The 14,782-nt window shown below is 38.8% G+C and overlaps 1 protein-coding gene across 2 annotated transcripts in view; it reads left to right on the plus strand.

Annotated features, from left to right (window-relative positions):
• LOC140165425 (kelch-like protein 32) overlaps positions 1-10,635 on the plus strand; it is a 46,247-nt gene extending 35,612 nt beyond the window's left edge. Inside the window, exons 4-11 of one of the 2 annotated variants that reach the window (XM_072188729.1) lie at positions 2,807-2,968; positions 4,564-4,737; positions 5,650-5,749; positions 5,983-6,405; positions 7,107-7,276; positions 7,692-7,856; positions 8,649-8,813; positions 9,666-9,773. In XM_072188729.1, coding sequence (XP_072044830.1) covers positions 2,807-2,968; positions 4,564-4,737; positions 5,650-5,749; positions 5,983-6,405; positions 7,107-7,276; positions 7,692-7,856; positions 8,649-8,794 — 1,340 coding nt within the window. In that variant the 3' untranslated portion in view covers positions 8,795-8,813; positions 9,666-9,773. Of the gene's footprint in view, positions 1-2,806; positions 2,969-4,563; positions 4,738-5,649; positions 5,750-5,982; positions 6,406-7,106; positions 7,277-7,691; positions 7,857-8,648; positions 8,814-9,665 lie in introns of both variants that reach the window. The other variant, XM_072188730.1, reaches the window with a different exon arrangement.
• Positions 10,636-14,782: the final 4,147 nt, after the last annotated feature.

A 14,782-nucleotide genomic window follows, 5' to 3' on the forward strand; every position in this document is an offset into this window, starting at 1 on the left:
CCAACCCCTCCTCTAAAAGATCATGAATAAGATCAACATTAAGAAAATATAGTTTAAAAACTTAAAGGTCCTTTCAGTGATCCCAGTAAAAGTATAAATATTGTGTATAAATTATTTAAATGCGAAGGACAAGTCATTAAAATTGTCATTATTTCTTTATGAAACATTCATTGGGCGGATAGCCACCAAGTAGCTGGGCAGACGTGTACATCTGGGGTTGGCAACAATATAGGAATCTTGTCTGTCAGATACTAGAAAATTCTAAATAATGATTCCACTGCATAATATTTCCATGAACTTAAAAAATATGATATTGACATAGGCCTGCATATTACAAAACCTAGGGGAAAACCAGCATGGCTGACAAACCATGGAAAGAACTAAGGGAGTGTTCAGAAATACTTTGGTGGGGGGGCTGGTAAAAGGGAGGGGGGGCCAAAAAAGTTTTGGACCTTAAAAGAGGGGGGACCAAAAAGTTTTAGGTGGTAGGAAAGGGGGGGCCAAAAAAGTTTTCCTCTTCAAAACCCAAAATTTTGCGCGCTTCGCGCGCATTGAGACCCTCTATATCACTTTTAACATGGGCAACTTTGGGTTTTCAGTGCTTTTGTTTGAAAAAATGATGGCACTTAGTGTACACATATCCATTAATTAACATAACATTAAAGATGATTAGCAACATGCAACATCTGGGTTGGTCTAAGAAATACTGGCACTTTTTATCGTAGAATTTTATATCTCTTCAAAGTAGGCTACAAATATGATTATGTACCAAGCTGATCAAAATACAACTAATCAAGAAAATATTGCAAATAAATTGGATTTTTTTTTGCATTTAAACTGCACACTTCAGTTTACTATTTCTCATTGCAAAATTATTTTGTACACATAGGCCCATGGGTAGATTTACCATAACATAGGACAGAGTGGACACAGGCCCAGGCACCACGGTCTTTGGGGGCCAAAACTGATAGCTGTGTACATTTGCGTGACCAAACGAATCTCATATTTGACCATTTTAGCTTTTTGCATAAATTAGTTCCAATTTTAACAATATTTGACCATTCAAGCTTCAATATGGCCAATTTGTTTGCCCGGTTTGCGCGCATTTGTACTATCATATTAATAGCCACGGATCCAAATTATGCTGATGTGTCTATGAACCTCCAAATAAATCCTCTATTTCATTTATCCCTGTAGAATCAGATAAACACCCTGACATTTGCCTCCCTTAATGACATGTGACCCAGATACCACACCACTGGAAACAACAAAATGTTTGTTATACGATAATGGGGGGGGGGTCAAAAAGTTTTGTCTGTCAAAAGAGGGGGGTCAAAAAAGTTTAGCGGTCCATCGAGGGGGGGTCAAAAAAGTTTTCGAGTGAAAAATTTGAGGAAGACCAGCCCCCCCTACCAAAGTATTAATGAACACTCCCTAAAGGAAGTAACATCTATATTAATTATGAAGGTTCCTTTTTGCAGGCTGGCCAAATTTGGCCATGAGTTGCATTTTGTGCAGCTTACCCTAATAATACCTACTAATTAGATTTCCACACATGAGAGGAATATGCCACTTCATCAATGTCTACTACTTTCCATTTTATTTTCCCATGCTTCTGGATAATTATAAAGCTACTGTTTTCTCAAAGTTGTTTTTACCCTGAAATTTGAATGTGTCCGCCTTCAGGTCAAATTTGCCATGACTGTCAAATGCAATGGACCATAATGACATTTTCATGCAGCATTTTTGGACAAAGCTGCTTATTGTGTTTTACATGTCTACACACTCTGACCTTATCATTTTACCCAGGTTAGGTGTCATTTCTGAAAAGTGACATGAGATATTTTTGTTGAATATGCAGTTTTTGTGATTTTTTAAAACCTTTTTTACCAAAAATATCAGTATTAAATTTGCTATAACTTTGAAAGTAAATCGAGTATTCATACTTGCTGTGGAGAATACACTTCACATGCGTATTCAATATTCGTTTGATAAAATTGCATCTTTAAATATCAAATGCAATATTTTGGGGGGAAATACATTATTTTTCAAATTTGACCAAAAAAAGGAAATTATACATTTTAAAAAGTGGAATTTTAAAAGATTTTTATTTGAAATAAAATATATAGGCCTACTGGCCAACACATTGTAAATAATGTGTAGGCCTACATCAAAAAATCTACAAGACAACTTCCTGAAACCAAAGGTTTTGACCTATGACCATTTTTGGTTCAAAATAAGCACTTTGTCATCCTAATTATGGTTTGTTTGCTATACAACAAAAGATTTTATTGAAATTTATATTACCGTACTTATAATCAACTAAAAATGGCAGGGGAAACATGGTTGCTATGGTAACTGACCAACATGTGACTTCTGCAACTATCCTGAAATTGTAGTATATTTTAATATCAAGAACATCAATTGTAGTTGAAGCAACCAAACTATAAAAATAATGAAAAATGACATTTTTAAGCCAAAACAAGCATTGTATACTGACTTTTGATTTTCAAGAGGTCATCTAGGTCAAAAATCTAGTTGGTTTAAGGAAGTTAATTGTCATGATTGTCTTTTTTTATTTACACATTGCATTGCTATACTTTTATTTCAAATATCTCAAATATTTTTGACAATTCCACTCTTGACCAGTTTTGAGCGAGTAAGGTTTTCACTCAGGGTACCAAACTGATCAATATTATGCATTACCTTTTTTTTTTATAGGAATGTACATTACCAGTTTTGAGTGAGTAAGGTTTTCACTCAGAGTACCAAACTGATCAATATTATGCATTACCTTTTTTTATAGGAATGTACAAGTTTGCGGAGATATTCAGCTTGGCCCAGCTACAAGACAAGGCAGAAGATCTGATTAAAAGGTGTTTCTATTCTGTAGTGAAAGAAGAGGAGTTTGTTGAGCTGGATGCTGCATTGCTAGCGAAGATTGTGAGCTGGGATGGGCTGAATCTAGGTAAGAACTTTGACATGTCAAGGGCTCAGAAAACACAAAGCCTTGTATACATTTTGACCATTTCCAGAAAAAGATCTTTGAAGATTTGGTTGTATTTAACCATTATAATGAGAGGCGAGATTAAATTCAATGTAAACTCCTCAACAAAAATTTGGAAAGTTTTTTCAAGCATCTGTACCTCAAATTATTTGTGACATATTTATATCGTGTTGCATATCAATGGGTAGCTACAATACTCCCCTTTACAATGACACCCCATTTGAAACAATAACATTTTTCACGGCTGAGTACACGCCTTGTGAATGTAGTGGGGTCTCAAACAGAATTTGCCAAATTGAGCATTATTCTGTGCAGCAAGCTACAATCCATATCTTCACAATCTGGGAGCTAATGCAATCCTCCAAGATGACACCGCTCGCCCCACAGAGCCACGGTAGTCGACGATTACCTACAGAATATGGGAGTAGAGCCAAAATGGCCTGCCATCAGGCCAGACCTCAACCAGATTGAACACTTGTGAGACCAACTTGATCGTGCTGTGCGTGCCAGAGAAGCCCTATATGCTACCACATTGGTTGACCTGCAACGAATCCTTGTTGAAGAATGGGATGCCATGCCACAGTAACGTGTAACCATGTCGGTGAGCAGCATGAGGAGAAGGTGCATGACTATTGTGGCTGCCTATTGAGGTTAGTGACTGGCGTTGTTTGAGCACAGAATAATGGTCAATTTGGCAAATTCTGTTTGACACCCCACTACATTCACAAGGCGTGTACTCAGCCATGAAATATGTTATTGTTTCAAATGGGGTGTCATTGTAAAGGGGAGTATTGTAGCTATCCATTGATATGCAACACAATATGAATATGTCACAAATAATTTGAGATACAGATGCTTGAAAAAACTTTCCAAACTTTTGTTGAGGAGTTTAGTCAACCAGATTTTCCAACACACCTTGGAGCAATCAATGTTGCGGTCATTCAGCTGGGTTGTGACAACCATATGTATGATGAGAGCTTGATCCTGCTTATAACATAAAAAACAATGGAGGAGATGAAGCTTTGCGTTACTGGAAAGAGGATTTTATTCTGAAAATATTGATTCCAAAATCTCCTATTTGAAAAAGATTTGACATGAGACCTTGTGTTTTTGAGCTCTTGATGTTTTCCTAGATGGTGAAATGTAGTGTTTTGTATCTCACATTGAAGCACAGCACCTAAACATATGCTTCAAGTTTTGAGTATAAACTGACCCAGCATTTTGACTTCCAGTTTGACTTCTGGGGTGGTGTACCACCAAACTACCATGTTTTTGTTCATGCCAAACTTGCATTTTGCATTGCCAAACTCTTAATTGTATAAGTATGACCAGTCTCGTTATGTTTAATCACCATTTGGACCCAACCATTTTGGCGATAATTTGCTACTTGGTCGCGGATTTCTATAATACATGTGCGTCCCCCCCCCCCCTTTGGGCACGCCACTGGGAATGTCTTCATCATGTTCAAGGAAGTTTACAAAGACAATTTTGAAAGAATAAGCAAACCCATGTTGCATCATTAATGAAACTGACTGATTGACTCTTTCTTGTATCAGGTGCTACTGCCACTGAGGATGACGTTGTCCAAGCGGTTGTCAGGTGGTATAAACACAACCTTAGAGAGAGGATGGCAGATGTTATCTCTGTGTTCAAGCAATTAAGACTTCAACAGGTGTCTGATAGCGTGCTATCTCAACTGAAAAATGACACCGATTTATCGCATAATAAAGGTAGGCATATTATAATATGATCTGCTTTAGCGGCAAATATGAAATTGAGATAAGGCAAAAATATGGAGTAAAAATTTTTTTAAATACATAAGAAAATAGACATCACAAAACTTTGAGTATGCAAGACCTTCATTTGGGGTTTGTACTGTATGTGATAGCCTGATGTTTGTGTAAGGTAATAATTTATAGTAACTCAATTTTCAAAATGCTCCCTTGCCCTCATGGACCAAATCATGTCACATATTGTCTTGTCTTGAGATGACTTGACTTGCCTTGTCTTGTATAACTTCTATTAAATAGTTGCAATACTCAGATAAATTATATACTACACCAGTGTAACACAATCATGATGATGTCTAGCATAGGGCACTTGAAATCCAACTTATTTATTAAAGCCATATTGTAACGTTTCCATAGATAAGTATTTCTTTTCCATAAAATGTTAGCTTTTACTGTCAGATATGTCTGCTTTTAATTTTGAGCCGAACAAGCAAGGTAAAGCAAAGAAATTAGAATTTACTACCAGCTCAAATCTCGGCAATGTTTATCACTCTGTCTGTCGTGCTACTGCTTGGTCCTTTGATGTGTGTACCACCGTCCCGCATGCGATGTACTTACTGTGTTATGAACATCGCGTACGAGTTCGACTAATATTTCCATCGTAATAATTAAATGACGGTTCCTGTGTTTTATTCAAATTCTCGGATTTTGACAAAACTGCAGCACCTAGGATCTTGATTTTTGCAGGGGCATGTTATTTTAATGAAGTACATTACAATGAACAATATTGAGGCATCTTCCTCAGTAAATGTTACAATATGACTTTAAGAGCAGGATAATTGAATATTCAGACATTTTAATTGTACAATTTCTATTGAATTACTTTATGATTAATTCCATGTATTATTACAGACATCACAGAACTTCTTAATAGTAATAACCCATCTCAGGAACCAAGGTCATTTTCACATCATATATATGCAATTGGAGGATACAGACAGTCTCGTACAGGGTAAGTAAAATATACTATTTTGTCCTCTAATTCAAATGAATTCTGTAGTCTTATTTGGTCAAACACCTATTGGATAAAAATCTGTATTACCTGCATACTCCTCTTTGATATTTATCGCATACCGAGCGCACAATATCCCAGGACGCACATGACTTTTGTGACACCCTGTAGCAAAACTCTTTCATGCACTTGAGACCATTATTAACATTTTACACATTTTATCATCCATACAGCGGCCAAACTCCACAAGCCAAATCCATCGAAGTACTCAACACGTACACCAAAGACTGGCAGTACTGCGGACCTCTCCCAAAGTGCCTTGAACCCGAAACATTACTCACCCTCAATGGCAAACTACTCATGAGTAAACTCAATAAGAACAAAGACCAGGGTGAGAAGTGGGAGCTGTGCTCTTATAACTCGGTCACCAACATTTGGAAAATAGAACATGACCTGCAAGGGTTGACCTCCTGGTTGTCATGGCAACAGTCTGGGATTGAATTGAAAAGTTTCGTGAAAGCTTTTGATCAGAAGAATAAGTTGTTGTACTTTTGTGGGAGTTTGTTCCAGAGAGTTGGAGCGCCATGTAGGAGGGTGTTTAGGTATGACTTGAAGAACAAAGTTGTCAAGGAACTGCCTAGTCTACCAGAATCAAGGTATTTATAAAACCGTGAAAAAAAACTTTTTTTTTCAATAAATTTAACCAATTCAGCCCAACTTCAGTCCAAGGGAGCAGTGTGGCACAGTGGGCTTTGCCTTTGATGCAAGAGGGCTAATGTTCAAAATCTCTTCAGGACCAAAGAAAAAAGGAAGAAAAAAATCAAATCCACTCTCCCAGTGGCTCATCTGGAAAAAGTGCAGTAGGGTAACACACAATTGTCAGTTACACTTGAATCCTGTTAAAGTTTGTTCGGTTTATAAGGCGGAAATTATTTGGCTTTTGTAACTGCACACATCAATAAAGTCCCAATTCACGCTTGCGTAAATTCACATAAGCATGCGCTAGTCATCACACATTATGCAACACACACCTAGCGTAAGCATTGCGCACAACAGCGTGCACGCCATTCTATATCAATACACAGTGTTATGAGTCTTTTATTTTTTTCTGCCTTATAAGCCGAACAAACTTAAAAAAATTTCGAAGCATAATCTTTGTACAGTCCAAAATCTTTTACCTGGCAATGATGGGCCCAAGCATTGGCCAGATAAATGAAAACTTCACACAGCCGGATAACAGAGAGATCCATATAAAACTGGTCCGGATAAGGGAGATTTGGACTGTACATGGGTTCTGGTTATATTGGCACACCCCTAATAAATTACTAATACATGTACATTTCATTTGATATGGCAGGTTTCATCATGGTGCAATAGTATTTAATGATAAACTCTACGTCATCGGTGGAAATGACTGGGAAAACAGTGCCAAGGATACTACCTATGTCCTAGACCCTGGCGCAGAGTCTTGGCTGACTAAGAGGCCAATGAATATACCACGAGTAGGGGTTGGACTGGCAGTAATCGGTAATCACATTGTATTTTATTGTAATTATCCTTTTTTGAATTGACATCTTGCATAGTTGGCAAATTTAAATAGCAAATCATTGAATCTGCACCTCAAGTTTTGTGTGGACACTTATTGAAGTAGCAAGGTGTCTTTGTCCCTCAGGGCTAAGGAGTAAATTTTTTGCAAAGATTATCTGCAAAGAAAAATGTAATTATGAGCTTTGAAAAACTGAGAGGCAAAAATTTAAAAAAAATGGCTTTACATTAGTGACCTGCTGAAAAATTAACTTGCTCTTTCTGCCAATTTTAAAACTTGTTCTCTCCTAAAGTGGCACTCGTGGCATTTTCCCCCTGTCCTACCCCTACCCCCACCCCACCCCATTGGTTGCAGCACTGCAAACAGCTCATTTTGGGATCACAAATTCTTTTCCAGATGGTCATATTTATGCAGTGGGTGGTACCAACATGATGGCCAGACAACGGTCAGCTGAACGCTATGATCCAGTGACTGACCAGTGGACATCTATTGCCAACATGGTTGTACCTAGAGCTTTCCATGGTATGGCATCGGCTGGAGGAAAAATCTATGCCTTTGGAGGTGAGCTACTGGTAATTGGCCGACTGGGGTGACACGTCAAATTGTAACTTGCTCCGATTTGACTGAAGCTCTTCTAAACATATATGTGAAAACTTTTTCTTTACCTCATTTCAAAGAAAGTCTCAGATGTATATGAACTAATGGCTGCTATGATAAAGTCTATTACCTTCCTTGAGTATGTGACGTCAGCATGTGCATTTCATTGTTTTGCATGTGGATCTCCTCACAAAAAAAAAAAAGCGCAGTGATGTATAGTGCGCTACGCACAGGCATAATGCCCTAAACGTTGATCCACAAGCCTCAGCACACTTTACACCCCACCTTTGAATGTGTGTGTCTGTATGCCAATGCTTTTATTCAACACACGATTTAATGCTGCAACCTCTGAATTTCACTTACGTCATTGACTGAAGGAAAGTAAAGGCATCATAATTCTATTGTCCACATTTGTTAAAAGTAACAGTTCATGTCGGTATTTTACATGCCGGAGTCCCCATCACTCTTTAGAAACTACATTAGGCCAGACTCCTCTGTGAATAATGTTATTGTGGCGGTTCACCACTGCATAAGCCGGTACTCATTTATACAAGTGCCTTGTCTAAGAGCACATTACAATGACACCACCAGGGCTTGAACCCGCAACCCTCTGACTATGAGTCATCAGAACCTGTTCTGCTAGGCCAAAGTACCTCCACATTTGTTAATATTATGTAAAAACATTGATTATTGACAGTATAATCATGGCATCAAAATATTAAATGTTCTACATCTCTTCATCTCATTCTATTTCAGGTAAGTCATATTCCAAGCCTGACATGGACGGGGGCGCTCGTATAGTCACACGCACTGTAGTGGTTTACGACCCAAAGAACAACCAATGGGAAAGCAGGAATAACATGCATGAATTGCGCTGCACGTTTATCGCTTGTTGTCCGTGATTTTGTAGGAGACGCTAAGGTATAGCTCAGGTGTATTGCTCTTTTTGAAGGAAAGGGAGATCATTGATCTATTCCTTTTGGGAGTGTAAATTTCAAAGGCCGCCACCCATTCAGGTAACCCCATTTGAAATTCACACTCCCTGTGTGAGAGATTAAGGTCATGTTTTCCATAGGGGGTATATGGATTATAACTAGAATAGCCAATTTTGTTTGGTTGTGATGCCTTTGTCCACTTTAATCCCATGGGCACTACAACCTTTCTTACAGCTGCCGTGATTGGTTAAGCATTTATAATGTTGCAGCTCAGTAAGCATTGAAGTTTCTATACTTAAAAAATATAATAAGCTGGTATCAATTTGAAAGTGTATGCTCTGGTGTAAATCAGCAAATTTGCATAGTCGATGATCTTTTTTGAGATGAAATTTGGAGAAAATGAGATTCCAGTATCCGCAGAAACAAATAGACCACTCAAGTGACAACTATAAGACTCATTTACATCTCCAATCCCAACAAAGCCACAGACCAGTGAAAAACAACCCCATCCCAATCAGGCACAAGCCACCAGTACAATATTAACTTGAGTGCAGCCATACCGTGGAATGTTGGCATGTTGCCTATGGGGGTCGATGCTAAGTAAGGCGAGTGTATACAAAAGAGACTTTGAGAGTTAGATGAGCGATGTTGCCAGGTCAGCTGAATTCAAGTACGCTTAGCGAGCACAGGCATGGAATATTCCAATATATGAGTGCAGCCAACTTGAATCTTAAAATGGTAAAAGTAGAGATAAGGCAGCGTTACATTGAGCCCTCAAGATGACTAATATCGCTTATCTTTTTTCTTTCTTTTAAATCTTTGCTGACTACTTCTACAGGCAAGTCCTACTCACAGGACGCAGGGGCTCGTCTTGTACTACAAGGGAGTGAATGTTACAACAAAGATGCAGATAAATGGACGTCTATCGGTCAGATGAGCCAACCACACTGGCGCCTTGCAACATGCATTCTGTGATGAGGGCTGCTATCAGAATAGCCAAGGATCCCTTGCAAGTTGGAGGTCAAGATTCGGGAGGTCATGGGTGCTGACCAAGATTTGACGAGTGAGTGTTTCAACTAAGTGTGACGATGAACGGAAGATCACAAGTCGGATGAATCGTTCGGTAGATGCTAACCAAGTTTTGAAAGGTGGTGAGTGTATCAACCAACTCGATGATGAACGGAAGCTTGTAATGAATTGGCTGGCCACATTGGTGTCTTGTGCTGTGATGTTGTACATCTACCATCAAAACAGCCAAGGCTTGTTCAAAAGATGGGAGTTGGTTGACAAGGGCTTCAAAGTGGTATTGGGCAATTTTATTTGAAAACCATACTCTCTTCGAGGAAGATTTTGGCATTCCAACCAAATTGAACAGCTTTTAGGCAATCCAGATCTAACAATTTGCATCTAAAAACAGGAAAATGTGTGGGGAATTTGAAATTCCAAACAAAATTCCAAAAATAGTGGCAAAGATGTGTAAAATCCAACTGGATTTCAATGTTTTCCACATTCAGCTGAATTTTAACATGAACCACACATCAAATTCCACCCGGCCCAGATTGACCTTATATTTATAAACTGGAATTGTGTGTTGTTTTTCACAGGGAGTGTGGATTTCAAATTGAAGAGTCCAATTTAACAAAATAATAGAAGCTTGTAAGGTAAATGTAATTGGTGTCTTGTATCATGTGTTAAGTATGAGTACTGCATAATGTGATACGCAGCATGCTCTGATACAACCATGCTGAAGGTGGCATTTGGCTATTCCAGTTGAAATCCATTCACCCCCTGTGGTGGGCATGACCTTAATCTCCCACACAGGGGGTGTCGAGTAGTCACCCAATGTACACTCCCTGTGGAAGATTAAAGATGAAGCCCCACTTTTGGTCTAAGTTCCTTAGGGAATTAGTCAAGGTTAAAATGTATCCATGTAAATTCTGTTCTGTCTGTCATCAAAGTAACAGGTGTAAGGGCTCATATTGAAATTCCCTTACACAGGAAGGTGTGCGCCATCCTGCAGCTTTCCTGTGCTAGCCTTCTTTTGTTAAAATCCTGGGCAGGGTGTATCACTGATGCATATAATCCATCCGCTTTATGACCAAGCTTTCCTGAGGCGCCAGCGCTTAGCGAGGGAATCCTGCCTTCTTTCTGTGAAAACGTTGTAGGGTATTTCAATATGAGCCCTAAGCCAGTTCTTCTGTGAAGAACTGGCCAAGCAGGACTTCCTGTTTATGGTCACATCTTCCATTGGGGATGTATGGATTATCAAATGGAATAGTCCATTTTGTGAAATTGAGTAACAAAAAGTCCACTAAAATACCTCAGAAAACTTGTAAAAGCAGGTATGTTTGCAACCAAATATGCTTTATCACACTTGCTTATACTCTACAAGTTGATGATCTTAGAAACTCAATTGTCAAAATTGGCTCCTTTAATTTTTTTGGCATGGTTAGATCAGATTTGTGACATTTTGACCTATAATTAGGCCCCTGGATCATATAGATCTACATATCTAGTTTTATTGGGCAGCTTTTCATCATTACAACTAAATTAATCAAAATCACCCTGGTACCTTTAAGTACGCTTACTACATTGTCATCTTCAAACTGCCCAGATTGTACGGTGTCCACTGTCTTCTTGACGGCAGCGTAGAGAGGTTCGTTGAGCCGTTGTATTTCTTCTGAGGCATGAGCCATCCAGTCATCGTCAGTTCCCCCTCCCCCACCACTTGTACCAAACACCCCATCTGATGGGGTCAGGCTCATACACTATTTCATTTATGTCAATCAGGCATCTACTGTAAGTGTTAAAGGACATGGGAAAATAAACCCCAAACTGATTTGCATGTTTCTTACTTGGAAGTTAAGGTCATTTTGCTGTTGACCTTGCTGCCTGTCTCGTTGCTGTGGCTGTGCTGGTACTTGTGGAGGCTATTGATGTTGATGTTCTTGTGGTGGTGGCTGTGGCTGTCATTGTTGATTCTGTGGCTGCGTAAAAATTGCAATACTTTCTTTTAACAATTACTATTTCAGATGTAAAACAATTAGTAATGCGTGCTCTCCACCGTATCTCTCAAATTCTATGGACATACCAGTTCATTTACATACACCACTAATGCATTATGTAAAGGTTGATAAGAACCGTGTTTTAAGTTTGTATAACTAATTTTAGGTGACATCTGAACAATTAGGCCCATTGTCGCTACCAGCGCTTGTACGGTGTCCACTGTCTTCTTGACGGCAGCGTAGAGAGGTTCGTTGAGCCGTTGTATTTCTTCTGAGGCACAAGCCATCCAGTCATCGTCGGTTACTACAATATGATGTATGCTTATTCTCTTGACCACGAATATGACTCACTGATTAAGCATACATCACATCGTAGGAACGAGACTACCTGTTCCCATGGGAGATGCAGTGAGCCTGGAAAGCACCTGTGATCAAGATGGCATACCCTGCTATCGAAAGCTAAGAAACGTGAGTTTTATTTTCTGGATTTGTCTATCAAAAACAAAATAAATAGTAATTTATATAGTGTTATTTGATAAGTTTGTGACAAATGCGTAGGTTGAATAATCTATTGAGCATTCAACAAATACAATTATCTCTCTTGATTCAAAAAAATGTTTTCCGTACATCCAATGTAGGCATTTGTGATGATGCGGTGCAGGCCACGCAGTGTAATTTCCTTTTTTTTTCCTAGTTAATGGAACTAATATGGTACTTATACACTTTTTAACAACTGAACCAAAACTTACCACCAAATGCAACACAACACGCCATGTATTTCAGTCGGCCCCACGGGCCAGGCATTGCTGGCCACATACCGGTGACCCGGTTTGTACTGTTGACCCATCCTCCAAAATCACCCTGGTACCTTTAAGTACGCTTACTACATTGTCATCTTCAAACTGGACTACTACCCAGACTGCATGAACAAAATAAACAGTATGCAATTTATAAATTTAATTTAAGGCGACAAAAAAAACACCTGTTCTACTGGCGGACGGACCTATCAAGTAGGGTCAGGGTTTGTTTTTTTAGTTTTTTTTTTTCGTGGAGGAATATTTGATTTAGAAGCAGGACTTGCTACCTTGGTGAGTTGCTTTACAAGGCTCTTCCCACCATGCCATATATCAATTTGGTAATTGATGTGGTTGGAATTATTCCTCCTCATCAGTGGTAGAATCTATGAATGGGCATCTGTTGGCATTTGCTGGTCCAGATATATTGAGTGCTGTGCGACAATAAATCTATTTGGAAATATATGTTGCGAGGATCAGTGGGTTCACACGCCACCTTCTGATTCAGTCTTATGGTGTCTTTAAAAACGCTGCATCAAGATTTGAATTTGAAGTTTCGATATGTAAGTGTATTGCTTTGGTTCTCTGACTTTCTGTGGTAACCATGACTTGGTCCTGCGATTGAAGATGTAGCAAATTTTGTCTTCCCCATCTTTAGTCTTTTGGACTTTCTGACCGACATGGTCATTGTGGTCTATGGCTGTCAATATGTTCCTGGTTTTGTTGCAAGTCATGGTGTAATTTGAAGTTTCGGTATGTAAGTGTATTGCTTTGGTTCTCTGACTTTCTGTGGTACCCATGACTTGGTCCTGCGATTGAAGATGTAGCAAATTTTGTCTTCCCCATCCTTAGTATTTTGGACTTTTTGACCGACATGTTCATTGTGGTCTATGGCTGCCAATATGTTCCTGGTTTTGTTTCAAGTCATGGTGTAAGAATGGTATTCGGGAGCGTACATCAAAATGTGATTGTGAAATGATTCCAAATTTCCTGTGTGTTTGAAGTGGCAAGAGTAGTGAAATATATGGAGAAACCTTTTCTCCTGAACCACTGAAATCTATGCTTTATGAGCTGGTGATCCCTTCTTCAGCCATGGTTTTTTGTGTTATTTTCATTCAGTTTTCTCAAAGAGAAGCAAAGCATAAATTCCACTGATTTAGGGTTTGAATATCAGTTTTGATGCTGAAATCGAAATTGACAAAATTACTTTAAATGATTGTAAAAACACAAGAATCTTATTGCAACTAAAAATATATTTTACTTACCAACGGTTCTAAGACAAATTTCTCCATCAGATGAAACTTTATCCCACTTGCTTCCCCAGCCATCAAAACTCACACAAACTGTGTCCCCATCTAATACTTCCTTAACCGTAGCTCTTGCCCATCTCTTTTCAGAATCTACTGCTTCACAAGCATCTCCTATAGCAAATGTCTGTGATTCCATGTTGTTTTATTCCAGGGTTTTATTAAATTCCAGTTGGTATATATACAATGTACGTGTGAAGACATTTAAACAAGTGAACAACACATATGGGACCACAGGACACTGACATGTGGTTTTAAATTTAAACTTGAACCAGGATTGACCTGCACATTAGTATGGGGTAGTGAGTAAAGGCTGGTGCAATGCCAATGGTAAATTCTTGAGTTCAGATTTATTAACCTATGCTTATAACCTTGATAACTGTAATCAATTGGGGAATTCTGGTGGTGAAATATGGTGACAGTGATGACAACTCGCAAGTCATGGGGCCGGAAAAAAATTTCCGGGTTTCTCTCATGGTGTTTCTCTGCTTTCTGCACCAATTTTGCAACTTGGTTAAAAGTCGTAGAACCCCAGGGGGCACCAGAAGGCAGTCTTATGCATGTCCTCTTCCATCTCTATCTGGTAATACCCAGATCTGAGGTCCAGGCATGAGAACAACTCTGCCCCAGTTAGAGAATGAAGAGTTTCCTCGATCTTAGGAATATTGTATTGGTCGCGTATAGTCCTAGAGTTCAACAATCTATAATCAACCATCAGCCTAAGATATATGAAGGCAGAACTTCTGCTCATTCGCTGGTGACAGCAAACAAATAAAAGTCATTACGAGTGTCGCTCTCATCTGCCGCAATTACAATAACACTGTTTTTCTGTACTAAATCTACACAATT

This window comes from Amphiura filiformis, chromosome 12 (genome assembly GCF_039555335.1).
Source record: "Amphiura filiformis chromosome 12, Afil_fr2py, whole genome shotgun sequence".
In the NCBI taxonomy this organism is placed as follows: domain Eukaryota; kingdom Metazoa; phylum Echinodermata; class Ophiuroidea; order Amphilepidida; family Amphiuridae; genus Amphiura; species Amphiura filiformis.